Consider the following 22,916-nt stretch of genomic DNA (forward strand, 5'->3'; position numbering starts at 1 on the left):
CGGGAATGCTGTTGCCCGTTCGCTGGCTAATTACAGTATTTATTATCTTGATAGCTAGACGGTGCTGATGCTTAAGCAATGGTTAACTCTAATTCTTCCAACGGCTTCACTATCTTGAAAACTACAGGATTGCTATGTATTGGAGGTGCAAGAGTTGCCATCGAATATCAGAAATGCCATGTCTTCCAGTTGATTACGCCTTAACAGTGCCTTTTTCGCCGTGCAACTTTAACGCTAGTGTCTGTATCGCCTTTTATGGTTAAATGTTTACGCAATGTCTGTAGTAGAATGTGATCTATCATGTGTAATACTATAATCAATCTCTAAAACTTGCCTCCTACTTTGTGGTATTTACAGAGGTTGGACAAAATAAGGGAAACGCCTGACATTTTGATATCGTAATTTTTGAACATGTTACATACAATAAATACGTTGCACATTTTTATTGTTGCTGCTTTATTTTTATCATTGCATAGATATTTTTAGTAACTTTGTGCGTCTATAACCTAACCTATAAATGGCAAACCTCTCCGACTGTTTGAGAGAGCAAATTGTTGGGCTGGTGCTAGTGTTACAGAAGCTTTTCGAATGCTTGATGCTTCTAGAGGTGCTGTCTCAAAACTAATGACTGCTTTTGAAAGAGAAGGAAAAACATCCTCAGCAAACCAAAGGTCTGGCCGAAGTCGAAGTTGTCTGAGAGAGACCTTCAGTACCTAAATCGAATTGTGAGGGACAATCGAAAGACCACGGCTGTTCAAATAACTGCTAACCTCAATGGACACCTAGGCGATAATTGCCGTAAAAGGTGGACCCACAACATATTAGAATGTATTTGTGGATTTCTCAGGTGCCTCCCTTACTTTGTCTAACCCCTATACATTTGCTCTTCTATTAGTGCATAAGGTGGATTGCCATATCGGTCACAGCGATTACATGCGCTGAACGTATTAGATTTGGCAGCTCATGTATATGTTCGCGTGTTCAATTTTTACGCTGAATATGATTGCTATTATTATTTTATAAATATTTTATTTTTCAATTTAGCCGAATGTTAATCACCCAAATAGTCTTAGCTAATAAGTAAATGCCCCGTCGAGTGGCCTAGTGTGTTCAGCAAGCAGGTTAAATTGAGGACTCGCTTCACGTTCAGCCATCTTCTACATTTGTGCCCTGTTGGTGCATGATATTCCAAAATAAAAACCCATGTTTTTTCTTAATTATATTCTATTTAACATGTCAAATTCAGTCAAATCATCGTAAACCATGTAAGATAAATACTCACGTTGTAACAAATAAAACTTTTTTTACTTCCCTACAGTAGTTAGAGCGTAGTAAAGGATGAAAAATCAGCGAGACAATAGCGTGACAGGTTTTTTACGGCGGTAGTCCTTAAGTAGGCGGAGATACGCACACGGATTGCAATGTTGCTGCAGTCGAGTCCAAATCTTTTTAAATCTGAACGCAATACCGTCATGCACTTGAGTGTCGGTGACATTACACAGCTATTTGCATGCCTTCTGAACATATTACGTCTATCTGTACTGTAGTCAGTTGTTCTTTGGCCTCATATTTGGCATGAGTAAGTCCATAATATGAAATCAGTGACACAGCCAAATAATCAAACGGACTAGACAACAGGAATGACTAAATTGGTAAAAAAATGTAAAGCTATCTAAATAAAACAATACTACAATAATAGGGGCGGGTCAAGTCCCATCTTCAACTATGGAATGCCTGCAGTGAGTGACTTAAATATTTCCAAGCGCAAAGAGCATCCGTCCAATACTGGACAGCAACACGTGCCCTTTAGTCCGCTCTCTTCTGTGCTTTGCTCAGCAACGCCCCGGCTGACTTATGCCACTGGCTCAACTCTGCCTCCAAACCTCCGTCGTCGCTGTCGTAGTCACTGAAGCCGTCGCTGGTCTCGTGGCTGTCGATCGCTGCTTGATGTCCCGTCAACTTTTCGCCGCATGGGATTGACTCCTCGTGCTGCGGAAGCGGGTCTTTGTTTGTCATTGAAAATGAGTTCGTCTCAACAGTGAGTATTCCATCGTTAAATTTTGTGCTTGAGTTGTTAGATGAAAAACTTGAGTCAGGATTTTCAACGAGACATTCGATGCTATTAATCTGATCTTCTCTGCTAGACTCGACATGAGGAGAACGATTGATGGAAGAACACAACCCAAGTTCCACAATTGAAACAATTTCTTCCGGGCAGTCCACAACCAAATATTCGGTGTCTCTCAAATGTTCATTTTCAGCTTCAAGCATAGAAGCAAATTTTTTTGATTCCCGCACTTGGCCATCTGGAGGTTGCATGGCAGTCGTTGAATTTTTGCTGCTAAAGAGCAGCGGTCGCGGAGCATCGATGGAATCTGTACGATTGAGAGATGTAAATGATTTTTCATAGTTTTCTACATCATTTTCGGCCTTTACTGATGCATTTACGTCTTCGTTATCAGCAACAGGGCTCATGTTCCCGTCTCCTGAGCTATTCGACGGCGAATCACACTGACTTTGTGGCGCGGCCGCGACAACTCGGTGAATGTGAGCAGCAGTTCGCTCCAGGCGCGTCTCCGAGACGGCACTGCAAAGATCAGATGGTGGTGTCATCAAGTACTTATTCCTGCTCCAAAATGAAACGAAAGTGTAAAAATTATAGATTTTGGCATTTTCTATTAAGATCCAAGCGTGCTTTTTCAACAAATGGTTATAGCAAGATGAAGCCAAATTAATAATAGTGCAAGGAAACAGAAATTTCCGCACTTAATATGTAATAACGCTCAAAATTCATGAGCTGCATGCACTAGTGGCTGAAATGTAGAAAAAAGTGCAAACCAAACGCTTTTTCTTTTGAGAAGATTAAACGAATACTTACGACAAAGAATTGTTTTCAAGAGCTAGCGTCACTCCGTCCGCTCCTGTTGAGTGGTACGGGTAGAAGTTAGTGGTCATGGGAGGTTAGTTTTCACTTCATTAAAGGACGATTAAAACTTAATCTGCTTATTTATGTTCAATATATATAATACCAGTTGAAGATAAAGGATCATTTTATTTATCTAGGTACGTTAGTCAAATTATTGAAAATAAATTTTTCGAAAAGCCAACATTCAAAGATCATGAGAAATAGGTAGGTAAAGATATATATAGAAGTAGTAGTTTTTTAACATAGATAAGAAAATAGTAAAAAGTATAGTAGGTTTTCTCATTTGATCAGGTTTTGGTATTAATTGAACATCACCTTAGATAATGCAACGCAAAATAATGTGAGCCCTAACATTATTTGAATATTAATAGAAAATAAAAGTATTAAATTAAACATGGGCTTTAATCAACCTGAAGTATGAGGAAAATTGCGATTCCCTTGAGCAGCTCGTTGCAGAGACGCCAGAAGCTGCAACAAATTACCAAAAATCAATTACATTTTTGCTCAATTGTGAGCTGACTGCTTGCTGTCAACAAGGTGATGTACTACATCGTAGCAAACACTTCATAGCATAACTGTCTGTGTCAGTTACCATCAGTCAAGCAATGCTTCATTTATCGCATTATATCGCAATCAGCAACTACGACCACCTGAGAAATCTTGTCTAATGTAAGAGAAATGGACTCCATTTTACTGATTATATAATAGAGAAATGGATATGATATATCTGGTAGTGTTCCATGGAGTATATAAAGAAGCTTTGTTTCAGGGGCGGTGAATACCAACCTCGTAATCCGAGATGTGGGGTGCCAGCTTTGCTGCCATTCCCCTGTCTGTAGTCTTGAGCTTCGTTTCCCTGCATATTGTGCACAAGTGATTAATTAAACAAAACCACAGCAATTGTGATATCTTTCCTATCATCAAATTTCAAAAGTATATTAATAAAAATTCGGGTACAATTTCCTTCCAACTATTCCTAAGACAATTACAGCAAGTATTAACACTACTAATAATGTAACTGCCCGCACCGACTCAGCACAATAAACGAGACTAATTCAGTTTACTTTGTACGTCACCGAAAATTAGATTACGGTTTCATTTGTTTCAATGAAAAGTATTTTTTTAGTGTCTTTCCAAATTTAGTTATTACCTATTTCAAATTCTTCTCAAATTTGGTTATTGTACTAAAATCTTCATTAATTTGGTTATTAACTCACATGATAAATAACAACTTATTCCATTAACCCTCCATCCAATGGCGGTAAGTCTAGTTAACTAGGGCCGTACAACCAAAAATGGTTACAAGTTTGTAAATCCGACAGCCAATAACTGACGGATTTCCTAGCTCCACCCAGATATCATAGACGAGAAATCAGTCACTATGTGACATGAGCAAGTTTTGACAGTTGTGACATGTTCCAGTTGTATCATGTTCCAGCTGAAACATTTCTAGTTGTAACATGTTCTAGTTGTAACATGTACCAGTTGTAAAATATAACAGTTGTGACATGTTCCAGTTGTATCATGTGCCAGTTGAAACATGTTTCAGTTGTAACATGTTCTAGTTGAAACATGTACCAGTTGTAACATGTTCCAGTTGTAACATGTTCCAGTTGTAACATGTTCCAGTTGTAACATGTTCCAGTTGTAACATGTACCAGTTGTGACATGTTCCAGTTGTAATGAAAAGAGTAACAGTAGTTAGTCTTAGAGAGGAACACTGCTGCTTTAAAATGATGAAGTTTTATCACTATAGAATGAAAAAAAATTTAGTGGGTGAGGAAAGCACCTGCTCAAATTATGGAATTTATAGTGACAGCTTCAGGAAAAACATAGTATGTGAATATTGTCAGAATGAAAAACCTGAATACAGCATAACTCTGCAGTAGCTAATCATAGGCAAGTTAAGTTCATTTTATAGGTAATAATTCAGTCTCTTCTCACTCACTGTACTCAACGTTCTTTACTCACTTAACTTTGTAGGTAATAATTTGGTCTTTACTTCTTTACTTTACTTACTTTATCTGTTAGTGTTTCTAACTGAGCTATGAGATGGAGACGTTCTTGTCGCTGCCATTGCTGCTGCAGCGGTCCTGGTGCCGCAAGTCCCGAGCCACTCCCTGCCACTAGCATTGGGATCTCCTGACGCACTGCCTGCCATCAGAAACAAGAGATAAACAAAGAAGAATTCTAATACAATTCTAGATAATATATAATTTGTTAACAAAATGAGAATGTGATGTGCATTTTCCCCTTTCACACCAAGTGACCATCAACAAAAAAAAATTCGGGTCTAAATTGTATACATATTTTACTGATAAAAAACTTCTGCCGTTCTATGAACAATCAGATTTTCTTCAAACATTGATTTTTAATTAACAGTATACATCACTCAATCAAGATTCACATGAAATCAACAAACACCCACAGAAAATGAGACTCCATAACCAACACACAAAATTATTAGCCTATTGATATAGGTAACCTTCAAGTCTGTCTGGGCATCATGCAGTTTACATTTCAGATTCAGGATATCCTGCCGCAAGGCTTTATTCTCTCTCTTGCACGAGGACAGCAGCTCAGCCAGCACATTGCTGCTGCTGTGGGGGCTCTCACGCTCAGGACTGCCTGAGCCTGATTCCTGCAACAGAATAATTCTGTATGAAGTATGTAGAATATCCCTGATAAATTAAACTCTCCTATACTAAGATACTAGTTGAACCTTAAAAATTGCTAATTAAATCTCTTTTGGAAATAACAGCTAATCAAATTTTGAACAGCCAATCATTCATTCAAATGGTAGCACCTTGCCCAAAGTAAGTCATTTGTATTGAAACAAAACTTTGTATATATTTTTCCTGCTACTTTAAATTACCAGCGTTGGATTTGAAAGCTGAATGATTAACAATAACATTATACTTGAATCATTTGGTTAATGCTCACATGCAAGGTAGGCTTTGAGTCAGTTTGTGTTCCTTGATGGCGGGTATCTAAAATTCCAGCATGTTCCTTGACTGCGGCCAATTGTTTACGCAAAATGACAACTGCTCTACTTTTGCTGTCCACTGTGCACCGCAGAACTTGAACCTAGGAAAACAGAAAAGGTAGATCACATTACTCAATTATTTCTAAAAATAAACAACATTAATCTAACTTAATTTTCTCTCATAAAGTTCTGATAAATCATAAATATATAACGGTTATAGACCACTGAGGCATCTGACTTATTATCTTCTGATAAAGTATTGAAGGTATAGAAGAAAGGCCCTATATTTAAAAATAATTATAAATTCATATGACTTACTTCACTCTTCAAATTTTCTAATTCTAGCAGAAGGCATTCAGGAACATCCAAGAACTTTTTTTTAGTGTACATTGTAGACTTGAAGGTTAGTCATTCCACAATGGGAGGTTCTCTTTCATCACTGAAAACTTCTATGTTTAGAACAAAGAGGAGATTCACCACTTAGCCCAGGCTATCCCTGCAGAGTAGCAGATTATCTATCAACTCCATTATCCTAAAAAAATCAAATAAAATATTATTTTAGCATAACTGTAAGGTTGATTTTATAGCATTAGATAGTACTATCTAACAGGGTAATAAGGGACGGTTTTGGGCGTTTTTAATTCATAATTTCTTACCATGAAACACCTTGAGAAAGAGTTTGAGCTAATTTTGAAGGTCTTTGGAAGGGCTATTGTATGACATCTACAAAAAAATTCCATGGGCTATTTCTAAGGTGCCATGTGCAAATAAAAACACCTTGAATTACATCTGGGAATAAAGTAATTTGAGACACTTGAATTAAAACTTAATTTTAAAATGTTTGAAGCATGCAGAATGTACCTACTCATCCATTATTAACAGAACTCTGAAGTCCTCCTCTTCCATTGTAGATGATGTAGAATAAATGACATTTCTTGAGATCTCTACTTGTTTTTTCCTTTATTGATACAATAATACCATATCCATACATTATTGTATAACTGATGTGATATTACCATATCCATGGACATGCCATTGAGCATTGTCCACTGCAAACTTCAGATCAGCAGCCTTATAGCATTTCTTCTATTCCTGTACGCTTACTGGACTGGGCTGGTAATTTTGCACTATTGTAATTGGGTCAAGTGAATTCACCATAACAAAAAATATTGTAAAAAACATACCTAAATAAAATACTTTAAAAAAAAAACTTTTTAAAAAAACACGTTTTTCTTGTGGACTGAAAAGTAAAAAATAAATTATGGCTCACCCCAAAAAACGTGTGTCGGGCAGATTTATGATTAAAACGAAAAGCACACAACAAACGAATTTTGGAAATTTGATGGTGAACGTACAGCCCGACCCACGTTTTTTGGGGCGAGCCATAATTTATTTTCTACNGCGGTTTTGCTCAACATGGTAAAACTCGGGGATTTATTAACCGCATTAATCAAGGGATTGCTGTATAAACTTTTGCTACCGAGTATGGTATTACTTTAGATTAAGTGCATCCAAAAAAAGGGTTTTTTTTTAAATTATATCTGTTTTGGGGTGTAGATTAAGAACCTGAAATCTATTTTTGGCGGTCAGCATCGGAAAACCAATTTTTTATATATTTTCTATAGAAAACGACAATGGGGGACCCATAGGGAACCAGGGGTTTTAGGGGGGGGGACACGCCATAGGCTCTAATTTGTCAAAAAAAAAAAATTGGCAAAAATTGGAAAAAAAATCTGAAAATTTTTTTTGACTGGAAATGATCTATATCGATCTGAGAATGACTGTAAACCTATGTAAAACCCAAAAAATGAGCTAGGTTAGGTATAATAGCAGCCTACATCCTAACCTAACCTAGCACAATTTTTGGGTTTTACATAGGTTTAGTCATTCCCAGATTGATATAGATCATTTCCAGTCAAAAAAAATTTCTGATTTTTTCCAATTTTTGCCCGTTTTTTTTTTCACAAATTAGAGCCTTGGGCATGTTCCCCCCCCCCCTAAAATACCCAGTTCCCCATGGGCTACCCATTGTCACTTTCTATAAAAAATATATAAAAAATCAGTTTTCCGATGCTGACTGCCAAAAACGGAATTCAGATTCTTAATCTACACCCCAAAAAAACATCTAATTAAAAAAAAACTTTTTTTGGATGCACTTAATCTAAAGTAATACCATGTTCAGCGAGCAATGGAGGTGGAAGGTACTCAAGCTTTCTCCTCCGCTAATGCGTCTTGTTTCATGCAGTTCTTTCAATGGTGGGCAAAGAACTCACAGTCACAGACAATGAGATGAAAAAAAACTATAGGAACAAAGACACTTTGAGAAAAACTAGCAATGAGGATGCAGGTGCATCAGTGCAGAAGCTGCACATGCACCAGCAATAAATATGCACATCATCACATGTTCTCAGGCACAAGCACACATGAATGACTTTGATGTTATCTACCTTATAATTACCTTGGATTCATCAACTAAAAATTCTCAATTCAGTATTTAACGTGACTGCAGATTATTTTTAATAATCACTTAAAGTTCATGCACCTAAAAAATGAAAAATGTCTAACTTTCAAATTCAGTGCAACACAGGCTGGGAGCCTGGGATTACATAAATGGAGCCAATTTAACTTCTATGAATACCAAGTCAGTAAGTGATTATTTGCTAAATGCCATAGGTACAAATTCCCTTCATGGAAATGAGCCAGCATGCTAATGAGAAGTAAGCTACCAATACAATAACTCTAAGCAATAATTAAAACAGCCTTACACCAACAGTTCTAACCAGGGTTGGCAATGATTAAGTCACTTGATTTTTTTATAAAAAAAAAATCATGATTTTTTCAATTTTTTTGATTTATTTGATTTTTTCATATACCTATATAATTATATTGAGTGGCAGTCTTTAATTTATATTGAGGTATTGTTATTCATAGTTTAGTATAAATGTACTATGAATGACAAATTGGTATATAAACTTGTTGCCTTTAGTGTGTATTAGGTTCCAATAAATTGAATGTTTTTGGTACAGAGGCATCAAGTGTGCATATTGTAGTCAGGCAGTGTACATAGCTAGCAGCTTAGCTAATTCTTATAAGGCTATAAGTAGTCTTTAACTATTTGACTATTTGTTATACGTATTTTGATTACAATATAAATTTAAATGTGTTAGCCAGCTTATACAGGATGGGGCAGAACTGATTGAACAGTTTTGAGGCGAAATATAAGAGTAATGAGGTACATAAAGAAGAAAGTTTATTTTCCTCAAGATTAGCATAACATACCATTTAAAATACTTATGTTTTGAAAACAATATCAGGAAGATGGGTTTGTTAGCTGCATCACACTGTTGGAGCCATTCTCGGAAGTTTTCTACAGCACGTTCACACATATGGCGAGGTATGGCCATAACCTCTGCTGCAATAATCCATTCCCTTAGCTGTGGTAGGATGTGAGGGTAACTTCTGAACCCCTTTCTTTTAGATGTCCCCAAAGAAAGAAATCACAAATGCTCAAATCAGGTGACCTCGCAGGCCACTGTAAATCACCCCTCAGAGTCTGGCTGTCTGGGAACATGCGTTTCAAAACATTGAGTGACATTCGGGCTGTGTGAGCTGTAGCCCCATCCTGCTGGAACCACAATATTGACCTTTTAGACAATTAGAAAGATTTTCCACCCTAATATAAGTATTCTAATTAAAATATTTAATTTCAATCTTTTAATATGTGAATTTAAAACTAGAAACAAAACAATTGCAATTATAAGACTATATAGAAAATAATTAAATGCAGTGAATGGGTATAAAATATTTGAATAGTGCACATGTTTATTTCAAACAGTATTAGATTTTCTCATAACTTAAGTCTCGTTTCAAGTCGTATGAGGTTTGTTTGGTTATCATTCAGTTTTTGTTAAGTATTGGTTTATTCACTTTATTGTTCTGAATTAAATGGGAACAGTGCAGTCAGTCACTTAGTCACTACTAGTCGGTGTGTATAGAGAGTGGAGTCTGGTAGTTATAGGACATAAAACTAGTAGATCTATTGATAGTGCTGTGCACTGTGCTATCAGCTACCTATCTGTTATGTGACTCTTCAATGTTTAGAAGATATGCATTCCTGAAGTGTTTTTGTATATTGAAGCCAGTTAAATGGTCAATATTTAGCTCATTACCTTGCTCCATACAAACTTTACAAAGCTAATGAAAATACTTACCAATAATTGTTTCCCCAAAAATCCCTAAGTGGTAAACACCACCTTGGCCTGTTGGCCATTATTGAAGGCAATAAGTGCCATTTTTAGCCATCCATTATGAGCCAAATACTGTTATTGTTAGTAGGCTAATTGCAACATAAAAAATAACACTTCAAAAAGACAAAAAAGTTGAAAAAATCAAAAAATTAAATAAATAAATAAAATAAAAAAATCATTGATTTTTTATTTAAAAAAAATAAAAAATCACAAACCCTGGTTCTAACCCAAGCAGCCTAACCTCACAATTTTTGGTAAGAAACTCTGAAACTCCCTACGCCACAGCGCTGTTGGGAGGCAGCAACAGCCAGAACTCCATCAGTCCAGACTCCAGCCCGTCTGCTTGTTGCAGCTGTTTTCCCCTGACCCCCAGTAGTACTCTACCTCCACGCTTACCCCCTGGGCCCCTCTTCCCGCCTTTTTGCACTGATGCTGGACAGCTCTCTTGACTGCATTATGCTATGAAAAGAGGATCTACACGAGTTGTAACCCTAACTTAATCTAGTTTGGATAAGCATTAAAGATCTGAGAGGAATGCCTCCAGTCAGGCTGTCAGCCATGGTGTTAAGGTGGCAGTGTGGAATTCTAGAGGGATATTAAATTTACCAGTACACATAGCATATTGGAAAGCAGGACCTGAAAGCTAGGAAAGGCCAGGAACATTCCACTTTCAGTCCATCATATTTCATATCATATAAATAACCTATCACTTTCAGCTGTGATTTGTTAATGGAATTGTAATGTTATCTGCTTTCTAGCTGTGATTGGTTTATGGGGATGCTTTCAAGCTGTGATTGGTTGATGGAGATGCTTTCAAGCTGTGATTGGTTGAGCCCATAAGCCCCACCTCCAAATATGGTATATGTCTACAGTACTGGTTAACTAAATACTCAACTTGAACTTGATAATTACAAACAAAAAGCCTGGATAATTTCCAAAAAATCCATTAAATAAAAGAAAAATATAAAATGTCTATCAAACAATTTTACAACAAATCTGAGGTGAGGTACTGTACAATTGAAACAGTTTGTCCACTTTTGATTCTCCTTTTCATATATAGCACTGTATCTAAGGAAAGCATTCCACCTTGGGTGGAAAGCTTTTTTATAAGTGAACTTCCATTTCTAGAATTCCACCCTGTAAAAGGCTGTAAGGTGGAAAGTTGGGCTAAGTGTGGATGAAGAAGATACTGGCCTGCTGGGGGATACTAAGGCGGTGGCGGGGAAACAGTGACGCTGTTGCTGGGTTCATGTCTTGCAGAGTGAGTAAGGTTATGACGCATTTCTGTTTGGTACAGTTCACATTTGCAGCAATGCAGCATGGTCAGCAGAGTGAGCAGACCCTTAGGATAACAGCATGTGTAAGAACTGAGTCTAAGAAGCAATGGTATGGGTTGAAAATCATTGGAGAACGTCAGAACAACGTATTGACTGTTAACTATGTGCATATGTGGAGTAGCAGTTTGTAAGCTGAAGCAGTGTTGGTTTAAAGTTAGTTTGGCGAGATGGAACAATTGACTACAAGTCTACAGCACTTAGGAAGTTAGGTGCCACTTGCCAGGATGACAATATGTCTATAGCATTTAGATGGTTGATGTTGGCACGGGGCACCAGCCACCAGGGCTGATTTGAGCAGGACCCCCGTCCCCTGTGCCTGTCGGAGACACCACTGCTGAGTGCATTGAATGGACTGTCATGATCCCATCCCTGAACAACGTAGCCTACAGGCTGCAAGTCTGCAACACTTCTTGACTGTAACAACTTTATAAGCCGAATGCCACCAAACAGATCACATCCATTGAATTAAATCAATCAGCACACTGGAGATTGGAGAATAGCCTGACGTTGACGTAGTAGGGCCCAGGCTCGCCCAGCATCGTCTGCCAATACGCAATAAAAAATTACACCACATGGAGTCTGGACGGAGCGCGCCGGAGCCGTCCGCATCTGCCCCGTGTGTCGAACTCGAACCAGCCTATGGTTGAATGGCCACGCGTCGTACGACGATAAATTTTGAAACAGAACTATGCTATCTGAAACCTAACCCAGATGCTGTGAGCTAAAAGTTACGTAATTCAGCGAAGCTGCGGAAGTCGCTTGTCAAAGGACGATAGACTTTGGAACAGAACGATGCTTTCTGAAACCTAACGCTAATGTTGTGAACTAAAAATGACCGTCTGGTGATCAGGTGATGCACAGCGACCGAGTCGGCGGGATGCCTGCAGTTCCACTGGCGGGCTGGGCTAATTGGTCGCAGTCCGTTGTCCGCAAGCAGTTCGAGCTAAAGTCATGAAGTGATAATTCGATCATTTCGATGCAATGTTCAGTGTCAGTGGTGGACAACCATTATTCTCTGGACTATTAGCTTCAGAATATGGTCGCGGAAAGCTACTAATATTTAAAGCAAGATGATGTCACGGGCCGGTTACCGACGGATGGCTTAATCCTTGGCTGATTGGTGGTCATCCGGAAATATGTTAAAAAAAAAAATAAATACCTAAATAAATAAATCACAGTGACAAGTTGTTTAATGATGTGGCCAGGGTTTCATGAAAAATAATGTAACTTTAATATACAAGAGATGATAATAGTGAACTTAGAACTAAAATGATGGGATTTTAACTACCGTACCTAATTCAAACCTTGGCTGGCCCACAAACCTACTCCTACCTACTACCTCTTCTCGTGGAGAGAAGAGGAGGGGGGAGGGGCGAGAAAGCCAGCCGGGTTCTTGACTCTGGACGGAACCCTCGCTAAATATACTCGAGGTATATATAGAAGTATAGTCCAAGATCAAGTTAAACGTATATTATCAATTATTATTTGCCGGTTAACTTTACGCAATCAAGGGCGATAGACACTAGAGATGTTCACTCGATGAACGCAGCTGACTCTCTCCGGCTGCGTAGTGAGCGTACAGCGTACCCGCAAAATTGTACCTAACTTTACCCTAAATTATGGAAAAAGTTCGGACTTTGCGGATAAAACTATTGCAACGCTAAATAACCCCGAATTTTTAAATACAAATGTTACCATTATTGAGTATCTGCTTCTGTTTTGATTAATAGTTCATCTTAAATATTATGATAGATGATCTGGAATAAGAGGGTACGAATAACTATGAACGTTAGTAACTCACAAAAATTTAAAATAATTACGGTTGAAAGTTATTTTCTATATATTTTTAAGCATTAAATTTGTTGTAAATTATAATAACAACCTTTCCTCAAAAAATAAGTAGAAAGTGAACTTATTATTCTTAGAGAAATTGGAATTTATTGTATTTCTGAAGAGATATGAATAATTTCGGGCACAAGTGTATATATGTTGTGAATTTAAAGACTGAAAATGCGCTGGATAAATTTACTCATGACTTTAAATCTTCCTCCTTCTCTATTTTGTTATTATAAATCTATGTTATTAAAGTCTTTATTGTCAGTAATCATCACTAATAATATGTTGGAATTTTTTTCCAAACTGTTTTCCTTCACTTAACAGAGAAAACGCACTGCAACAACAACGAACAAAATGTTACCATATTTGTTACCATCACTATTTGTAAAATGTATACAAAAAATGTTACCATCACTATTTGTAAAATAATATACGTTAAAAAATTACTTTTTAAAGACAACACTTCTAAGGAATCCAATGTCTCAAATGTTAAAGATGTACAATGAATTTCTCATTCTATTTTCGAATATTAAAAAATGTTAATTTTTTAAAATATAGAATTTATTCAAAATTATTCATTCTGTCAATTTATTCATGCATTGCCTCCGACATCACACAAGTGTAGAAAATTTCAGATCAATTGGACAGGTAAAAATGTGTCGAATATCAGTTATACGTAAGATTTGTAGCTGACAAAATTATTTTTCAATTTTTTTAACATTGAAAAAATAATAATAATTTTAAAATAATTTATTTTGTCATTTGATTCTTGCATTGTCTCCAACTTTACGCAAGTGTGCAAAATTTCAGATCCATAGGATAAGTAGAAGTGTGTTAAATTTCGATTATAAGATTTGTAGCAGACAGACAGACAGACAGACAGACAGACAGACAAACAAGAAGTGAAGTTAAAATAATATACGTTTAAAAATTACTTTTTAAAGACAACACTTCTAAAGAATCCAGTGTCTAAAATGTTACAGATGTACAATGAATTTCTCATTTTATTTTCTAAAATTAAAAAAATTAAATTTTCAAAATTTTTTAATATATACATTTTTTCAAAATTATTTATTCTATCAATTGATTCATGCATTGCCTCCGACTTCACACAAGCATGCAAAATTACAGATCAATTGGGCAGGTGGAAGTGTGTCAAATATGTTATAAGATTTGTACCTGACAAAATTATTATGTCAATCTTTTTAATATTGAAATTTTTTTAAAATTTTCAAAATTATTTATTCTGTCATATGATTCATGCATTGTCTCCAACTTTACTCAAGTGTGCAAAATTTCAGATCGATTGGACAGGTAGAAGTGTGTTAAAGATCGATTATAAGATTTGTGGCCGACAAACAAACAAACAAGAATTGAAGTTAAATAGAAGTGTTGTAAAAAATGAATAAAATTCTTCTATGTCATCGAAAACTGCGTATTATGTACTAATTATTTTACAAATTCGATTTCATTTTCTTCATATATTATCTTTTTGCAATAGCTGTATTTTACACAGGAGTAATATATATGTACTTTAGAGCCTGATTCCGTTGTAGTTCAAAAGTGAGTTGGTAAAAAATTTGTTTAATTTACTACACTAAGTTCAACTTATAATTCTAATATAGATTTTAAATTTTGGAATGAGGTCTCAAGTTTATGATTCTAATTCGCTTGCGTGCTTTTTGAATCATTGCGAAACGCAATGATTCAACACAGAAACACAGAAACATTGCGCAGTTTGCTATGAAGTATGAATTTCTCCAAAAGTTTTAAATAGTTATCAATATTTCCGTTATACAATGATTACTTTTAATAGACAGACAAAAAAATATGTGATGAACACGATGCTCATTTATTTTTGCGAGCGCCGACGAGATTTTATAATCGAAGTGACGACATTCTGAGGCTTTTCTTGGATGACCGGCGTCAGGAGGAAGTCTTGCACTTCCAGCGGCAAGCAAGCCAGGATTGCCATGACGACCTTAGCGTGCGTGCTCGGGTTGTAGCAGAGCTGTAATTAAAACAACGAAGGTAATACAAAATCTATGCTTAAATACTTATTTCTTTAAATGCATACATTTAAGTGTAGAACCTCAAATTAAACGGATTCTGAGAAAGTTATATATAATTTTTATATAATCCATTACGGGTAAAATTATTTGTTTTACTACGAGTAGAACCTAAAAGAAAGAATCATCATTAACTAACCTGAGGACGAACACTCGCCACGGCGTGTTCCAAATCATCAATAACTTCGTAAACCTTATCCGCTGGCCTCTGGCTTTTCAGGGCAAAATCCATAAGACCTTGGATGCGAGCGTCTCTGAAACGCTCGCCCAGCGCATCCTTCACCTCCACGGCGGCTGAATCCCACATTCGCATGTAGTAACTCTTAAGAAGATTTATTGAGTCTTGTAATGAAATCGCTACCCTGCAATTTTTATTTGTGTTAGTTACCAATAAAAAGAATAAAATAATTAGGACATCAGTCTCAAGCTCTGCATTACAATATTTTAAAGGATCTCGTGGATTACCATTATAAATAGAAAATTTTCATGTGAAAATCAAGAACTTTTTTCAAAAGTAATTATCATAAGGAGATGATATGAACGTCATGCGCTGCTCACTGGTAGAACACTGGCTCTATGGTCATGACGCTGATGTTCCAGGGCGTAAGTTCTCTTCTAAGACCATTGCTGAACGCGATGAGCGCAGCCTTGCTCATGCTGTACGCAGTTGAGAACGGTATTGGGAACCTGCCTGCTCGTTATCAATAAAAGGATTGGGCACTAATGTTCAAAAGGAAATCCACTAAGATTAGGATTTCTGCTTGACCAATTGCGTCACATGGAAATTTCCGTAGGCCTGTGTAACTTGTGGAACATGTTTCAGTTTACATCCAATGAGGGAGAAGAGCTGCTGAGTGTCAATAACGTTTGCTCCTATCAATTATTAATAATTATTGTATTAGCCTTCCGAAAAAAAGTAGCTGAGTTTTCGTATGTTGTGACATTTCATCTCAGTTCATTTTATTACAACACTTCTCTTTAACTTCACTTCTTGTTTGTTTGTTTGTTTGTTTGTCTGTCTGCTACAAATCTTATAATCGATTTAACACACTTCTACCTCTCCAATCGATCTCAAATTTTGCACACTTGTGTAAAGTTGGAGACAATGCATGAATCAATTGACAGAATAAATGATTTTGAAAATTAAAAAAATTGTATTTTTTGATATTAAAAAATGAAAAAATTTGGTCTGCTACATAACTTATAATCGATATTTAACACACTTCTACCTCTCCAATCGATCTGAAATTTTGCACACTTGCGTAAAGTTGGAGACAATGCATGTATTAATTGACAGAATAAATAACTTTGAAAAATAAAAAAAAATGTAATTATAAAAAGAAAATTAAAAAATTAATTTTTAGTATTTCATAATAAAATTAGAAATTCATTGTTTATGTGTAACATCGCAGACACTAGATTCTTTAGAAGTGTGGTCTTTAAAAAGTAATTTTTAAACGCATATTATATTATTGGTATTATTTAAGCTTATTAGGTAACCATCCGTCAACTTATGTTCTCTTCGACGATCACCGATGATTGTCGGAACATCTTGTTTCTACTCACCGGCCTGTGACGCAATGTTGACAATTCTGCCCTGGCCGGCGGCCCTGAGGAGGGGTAGGAAGCTCTTGCACATCCTCAGCGGCCCCACGGTGTTCACGTCCAGGATATCCGTGAAATGTTTCACGCTCGCCACCTCGACGTCAGAGTGGAAACCTATTGCTGCGTTGTTCACCAGACACCAGAACTGGCGGCCTGGGTGCGAATTTATTATTATTTGTTTCTCAGCTGAAGTATTGCGTATTTTTCATTCACGTATCACGCTTCCATAAGTTACTGTTGACTACACCTGGTAGAATAAAGTCATATTTTGATTTTGTTGATAAAACACAGTCGGGAAGCAAATGCTATCCTGCATTAGTTCAAGAGTTTCTATCTGGCAGATAAAAAAATGTCGAAACTGACCATTTTTCTTAAGGTCTTCGGAGATAAACCGGACGAGCTCGTCGATGTTGTCCTGTTTCGTCACGTCAAGATGCACGACTTCGATGTTCTTGTGCTGGGCCAACTTCAGGGCGTTTTCCTTCTCAGGAAACAACACAGTTGCATACACCTACAACATGGCTAGCTTTAGACGAAAAATTAATTGCAAAACACAGCGTATAAACCACCGGTGAATAAACCACCTGTAAAACAATAAGTAACATGGATAAGTTGGGCCGTTCAATCATCAATGTTCAGATGCTCATGAAAAACTGACTTTTTTGCAGATCTCGGACCTACAAACGGCGTAATTAATTAAGGGATCTGGTATGCGTGATGTCTCCTCTAACCCGTTCATCACAACCGGATCAACTCCGCAGGTCGTTGATTTTATGCATGCCCAGCAAAATACAAAACAACACTCAAATACCAATGTAATCGGATAGTTCATTACATCACCACTTCAAATATATGCCAATCTTTAGTGAGATTATTAATTTGAAATTGACGGCTAATGTACTCTGTTTAACATTTACAGGTTGAAATCCGCATTTAATCTCATTATGAGCATATTTTGGAATTCGCTTTACGAACTTAACTCGTACTTGGATTTTTCCTTTCCCGCCGTTATATTATTTATAAAAATATGCTACCAAGAAAAGCCTTTTTCCTGCCGCACTAAACAAAACTAATTCTATTATCGCTGTGGAAAACAACCCGTTTATTTTTTGGCTCCCTAAATCAGTGTCAAGAAATGCGTTACAGAATTGCGTTGCAATTAAATCAAGTAAGTACAAACATGTTTTTTACAATCTTCACTTACGTACAATCCTAGGTCAGCGAGCCGCCGTGCAAACAAGATGCCGAAGCCAGAATCACAACCTGAAAGAAGACAAAATATCAGGGAAATAAGTTAGCAAGTTCATATTGTGCATCATCAAAAACATCTAAATGATTGGTAAGCTATTTCACTTGCTCTCCAGGCTCCATGTAAATTTGAGAGATCAATCCAGGGTATCCACTCACTCTCACTGTATATTGCATCTCAACTCTCTAGGCTTATGCTTGCAATATTCAAAAATGTAACTCAGTACTCACTGCGGTGAGTGACAGAGAGCGCATTTTCTCGTCGACGAAAACTTGTCTCGTCGACGTCGACGAAAACTTGAGGTCACGGACGGACGGACAGACAGGCAGACAGACGGACATGGCGAGCACAATAGTGCATTTTTTCCATTAATGAGAAAATAAAAGGACAGCTGTACCTATGCGAGCCTAATTTTAATTTCAAAGAAGTATTTTACGTCACAACAATCCCCACTCAATTGCCTCAGTCAATTGCCGTTGCAAATAGCCGATCACGTATAAAATATGCATGTTTTCATTTATGTTCTGAGTTGAGAGTGGAGTAGCCGTGGACTTTTAAAATTTTAGATAACTGTAGCAAATAAGATTAAAGTTTTTTTTTTTTTGTAGATGCAACACTCTTGTGAGCTGACTTTTGAAATATTTCTCCGCTATATTATGTAAAAAGTTTGACCGAAAACATTAGTAACAATTTCGAAGTTAAAAAATTTTTTAGTTGATCGAGTGTTAATTTGATCAGTGACAGTTATTGCTCAGTTTTGTAGAGGTATGTTATGATTAAACAGAGTATTTACTATTCATTTTTAACAATTATCATTTCATTTTATCGCAAACTTTTAATAATAGAATAGTAGGCTGCTAATAAAATTTTCTGCAATATCATCAATGAAAAAAATATTCTAAAACCTTACGTCTACATTGTCAAATCCGCATGATTACGAAGAGAGTTAATTAGTTCTACGATTCAATTTGTTTGAATTAATAAAAAAATATTATAAAACCTTACGTCTACATTGTCAAATCCGCATGATTACGAAGAGAGTTAATTAGTTCTACGATTCAATTTGTTTGAATTAATCCGATGCTCTCAGATTGTTCTATTCTTTGAATATTTATAGTCGTAAGTAAAAATGTCACTTGTTTGCTTTAATCGCAAATTCACCAAAAACTTAAAAGCAAAGAAAACTCCACAAAAATTCATAGTATCTTTAAAGAAAACGTTTCGGAGTCCAGCTCCATCGTCAGTTCGAAACTAGACTAGTCGAACTAGTTCGACGGAAACTAGTTCGAAACTAGTTCGTCAGTCGTGTTCCAGAATTTTCGAACTGACGATGGAGCTGGACTCCGAAACGTTTTCTTTGAAGATACTATGAATTTATGTGGAGTTTTCTTTGCTTATAAGTTTTTGGTTTATAGTCGTATAATTAGTTCACTGGTCTCGTATTTAACTTGTTAGAACGAAATAATTTCAGACAATACTGGATAAAAAATATGTGTTCAAAATCATGTGCCGGAAAATGATATTTTATGAAAATAAAAAACATTATTCCTGTGCCGCCCAACTTCCCATTGAATGGTTAATCAATTATTTAGCGCATCAATATATGTATGATTTGGTATGCTTTCATCTTTGTAAACATAAAATCACCGTCAAATGAAATGAGTTAGTACTGTTAAATAATACATATAGGGTTTAGGTGCCACTTATGATATCTTCACGCACTTGTATGTTGAGTTCATTTTTCAATATTTTGATTTACGGGGAATTCAGGAAGACACTTGAAGTTGTGTGATTTAAACCGTAAAGATTTTGGGATTGAAATTTTTCAATGTGGTGTTTTGAAGTATACTTTGAAGTCCTGATGATGACTCTGTATTTTCTGACACCAATGTTCAAGAAATAAGATATTTTACATGACCCTAATTAAGCAAAGGTTCTTTGATGGAATTGATGGGAAGTGACAATGTTAAAACTTAACACTGTATTAATTTGACCAGAGAATAGATTGAAATTTACCATGAAATTTCTTCTGTAGGTAATATTTTATTGTTTCACTCTAGACTCAAATGAAGTTCGTTTGTGGTTACAATTTTTTTCACATTTTATTTATTAGATGCTGCCTACAGCTAAATTTAACATACAACAAAAATACATTGTGTTAGCCCAATTCAGCGCAAATATGCATGCTTAAATGAGGTAACAATTTTAGCATTACCTTATCTTGTGTGATTTCTTATCGTATTGCAACAAGTTGAAAAGCGCGGTCAGGTTTGAGTTATATTAACATAACATAACATAGTGATGTCGGCACTGAAGTGTAGGCCTGATGTGGCCTGTCGCCGATTCTTTTCCTTTTCGTGCCTTGTTCACAGAAGATCTAATATCGTGTTATTTGCCCGGATCTTTTCATGACTGACAGAGGCGTTCGTCTCAACCTTCCACCGGTCCGTTTAGAAATAGAGAAAAATGGTACTGTTTTTAATTGTGTAAAACATTTTAATGAACTGCCTGATGACTTCAGAATAAACTGTTCCAAATCCATGTTAAAGGCAAAATTTCGTGATCATATTCTTGCTCAATATTAATTTAACGTTGTTTATCTTATAGTTTTTTTTTATTGTGACAATTAACTTATTTACTGCCTTTACTTTAGAATGTAATATTTGTATTATTTTTTTTGTACTTGTTGCCACTATTATGTTAATACTCGTCACCTATTAGGCTATTACGCCTGCGAAGCTTTTTTATAGCTTGTATAGGCCTTTCATCTGGAAGCATCTATTTCTAAATAGCATGTTTATTTTTCTCTTTCTATTGAGTCGTGCTTTGTTGCTTCTGTGTGTGAAAGAATAAAGAATAAACAACTTTCTTTAATGCAGAATGGTGGCCATTATAATAACTTGGGTGTCAATGCTGAGACAAGGTATGTATTGCCATAATTAGACTAAATTCAGAAAATTGATGTTCGATCGAATTGATCGAACATCAATGTTCAATCAATTCAAGGTAAATATAATCGTAAACCAACTGGCATGTCAAATGTCAAAGTTTTAAGTTCGAGCCTATTTTTGTTTACCCTAATATCAAATAAGGGTCGTGTGTTTATAGAATTTGATCCACCTGATGCAAGAAATTCGAGCATCAGGTGGATCACTAGTCTATATTGGCCTTCCTGCACAATCCAGTCAGTTTTTGTTGCTGGAACACAACTCGATAAAAAGTCATCATCTGAAAACGTTGGCGCGGCCATGACAAATTAACCGTTTGACCGTTGCTCTTTAAGACAGCTGCTCATGTTCTTTTCGCACTTCTTTACACATAATATTACATTGATATTGGACTTAATTTTCCTTCCTAACTTATTGAATTTCTAAATAAAAATTAGAAATCTCCTTTCTAATTTTCCTAATTTCCTTGATTTATTATTGCTAATATTGTTGAACTTTCTTTGCATTGCTTCTCATGTATCATTGGAAGAACTTTATATTTTCTTCCACATACGTCCTTTCCATCTATTATTGCGAAAATGCTGTTATTTTTGTTTGATTTTTGGCCTCGTATGTCGAGCAAACAGAAAATTTTTCTATGTTTCGGGCAGGAAAACGACGACATTCATAATGGATTATGTATTTTTTATTTTCTATTTTTCGTATTCTTCCACTATAATAGTGTTGCAAGAGCGCTTCAACACATATTAGCTACCCCGACAATAGTAAAATAAATCGACGCAAAACTTAAGAAAAAGAGCTTGTAAACGGAGTTAAAATCTACATAAATCTTTATTAAGGATTCGGCACATTACCCTAGTAACCAGGGGAACCCTGCTGGTCAGAAAGCGACTGGCGAGCTGCGCAGCTACAATACTCAATAGCACATTTAAATTGTTACAAAAAATATTTTTTCTAATTACACGGCTGAATTGGAAGTTTATCAAGGCAGTAAACCAAGAATTTTCATTCCAATTTAGAAGATATATAATACAATTTCTTATTAATTTTATGCATGATGAAACTTATGTGTAATTTGCACAATATTTCTTCTTTAACTTTGGTAGAATTTTCCAATATGGACTTGTCCTCACTTTTTTACTTATATGGGCTCATACTGCACAGTTACCAACTTGGCCCAAGCACATTCACATCATATGACGTTCATGCATGGCTTGTGAACTCCCTTTCGGCTCACAGTCATCTCGTCTTAAGTTTCGAATAACAAACATTTTCTTTAAATTTGGAGGCCGCTATTCCAAAATTGTAGTTTTTAACTTGAGGCTCTCGAGACAATACAAATAATAACAAATAAATTAAATGATAATATTATCAACACAGTATACATATTTCGAACGTCCTCTTCCTTACATCACCAACACTGCAGTGTATTGAACGCTATTATTCTACTTATGAGCAAATTAGGAATTCAGTTATTATCAAGAATTCAGTTCTCAAACTGACTCTCAAATTTAAATTTTGCATCAATTTCTGATTAGCTGATTAGTTATTGAATATCGAATGTTAGCCTTCGGCCGAATATTAGTAAAACGAGGTTAAAAGCTACACAGGGAAGCTAACAATTAAATGAAGTATATATTTAAATAATACACATGCAGTTATCAATGCGTCGATTGAAACTATATATAGGCTTCAACAAACGTGTGTTTCGCA

At 36.0% G+C, this 22,916-nt stretch overlaps 3 protein-coding genes across 3 annotated transcripts; all 3 read right to left on the reverse strand.

Moving 5' to 3' along the window:
- Positions 1 to 1,285: 1,285 nt before the first annotated feature.
- Positions 1,286 to 4,020, reverse strand: LOC108683451. Its single transcript, XM_018172763.2, has 4 exons — positions 3,713 to 4,020; positions 3,337 to 3,394; positions 2,879 to 2,921; positions 1,286 to 2,587 (listed from the first exon to the last, which is right to left on the reverse strand). Exons 1-4 carry the CDS (start codon positions 3,845 to 3,847, stop codon positions 1,807 to 1,809), a joined length of 1,017 nt encoding a protein of 338 aa, XP_018028252.1. The 5' UTR covers positions 3,848 to 4,020; the 3' UTR covers positions 1,286 to 1,806.
- Positions 3,897 to 6,714, reverse strand: LOC108683446. The gene is made up of 5 exons (XM_018172757.2): positions 6,231 to 6,714; positions 5,870 to 6,013; positions 5,412 to 5,567; positions 4,946 to 5,080; positions 3,897 to 3,902 (listed from the first exon to the last, which is right to left on the reverse strand). Exons 1-5 carry the CDS (start codon positions 6,300 to 6,302, stop codon positions 3,897 to 3,899), a joined length of 513 nt encoding a protein of 170 aa, XP_018028246.1. The 5' UTR covers positions 6,303 to 6,714.
- Positions 6,715 to 14,696: 7,982 nt separating this feature from the next.
- On the reverse strand, positions 14,697 to 18,312 carry LOC108683447 (short-chain dehydrogenase/reductase family 9C member 7). Its single transcript, XM_018172758.2, has 6 exons — positions 18,211 to 18,312; positions 17,370 to 17,517; positions 16,968 to 17,159; positions 15,960 to 16,092; positions 15,541 to 15,763; positions 14,697 to 15,343 (listed from the first exon to the last, which is right to left on the reverse strand). Exons 3-6 carry the CDS (start codon positions 17,038 to 17,040, stop codon positions 15,185 to 15,187), a joined length of 588 nt encoding a protein of 195 aa, XP_018028247.1. The 5' UTR covers positions 17,041 to 17,159; positions 17,370 to 17,517; positions 18,211 to 18,312; the 3' UTR covers positions 14,697 to 15,184.
- Between the last annotated feature and the right edge of the window lie 4,604 nt (positions 18,313 to 22,916).

Source organism: Hyalella azteca, unplaced genomic scaffold, assembly GCF_000764305.2.
Source record: "Hyalella azteca isolate HAZT.00-mixed unplaced genomic scaffold, Hazt_2.0.2 contig4679, whole genome shotgun sequence".
NCBI lineage: Eukaryota > Metazoa > Arthropoda > Malacostraca > Amphipoda > Hyalellidae > Hyalella > Hyalella azteca.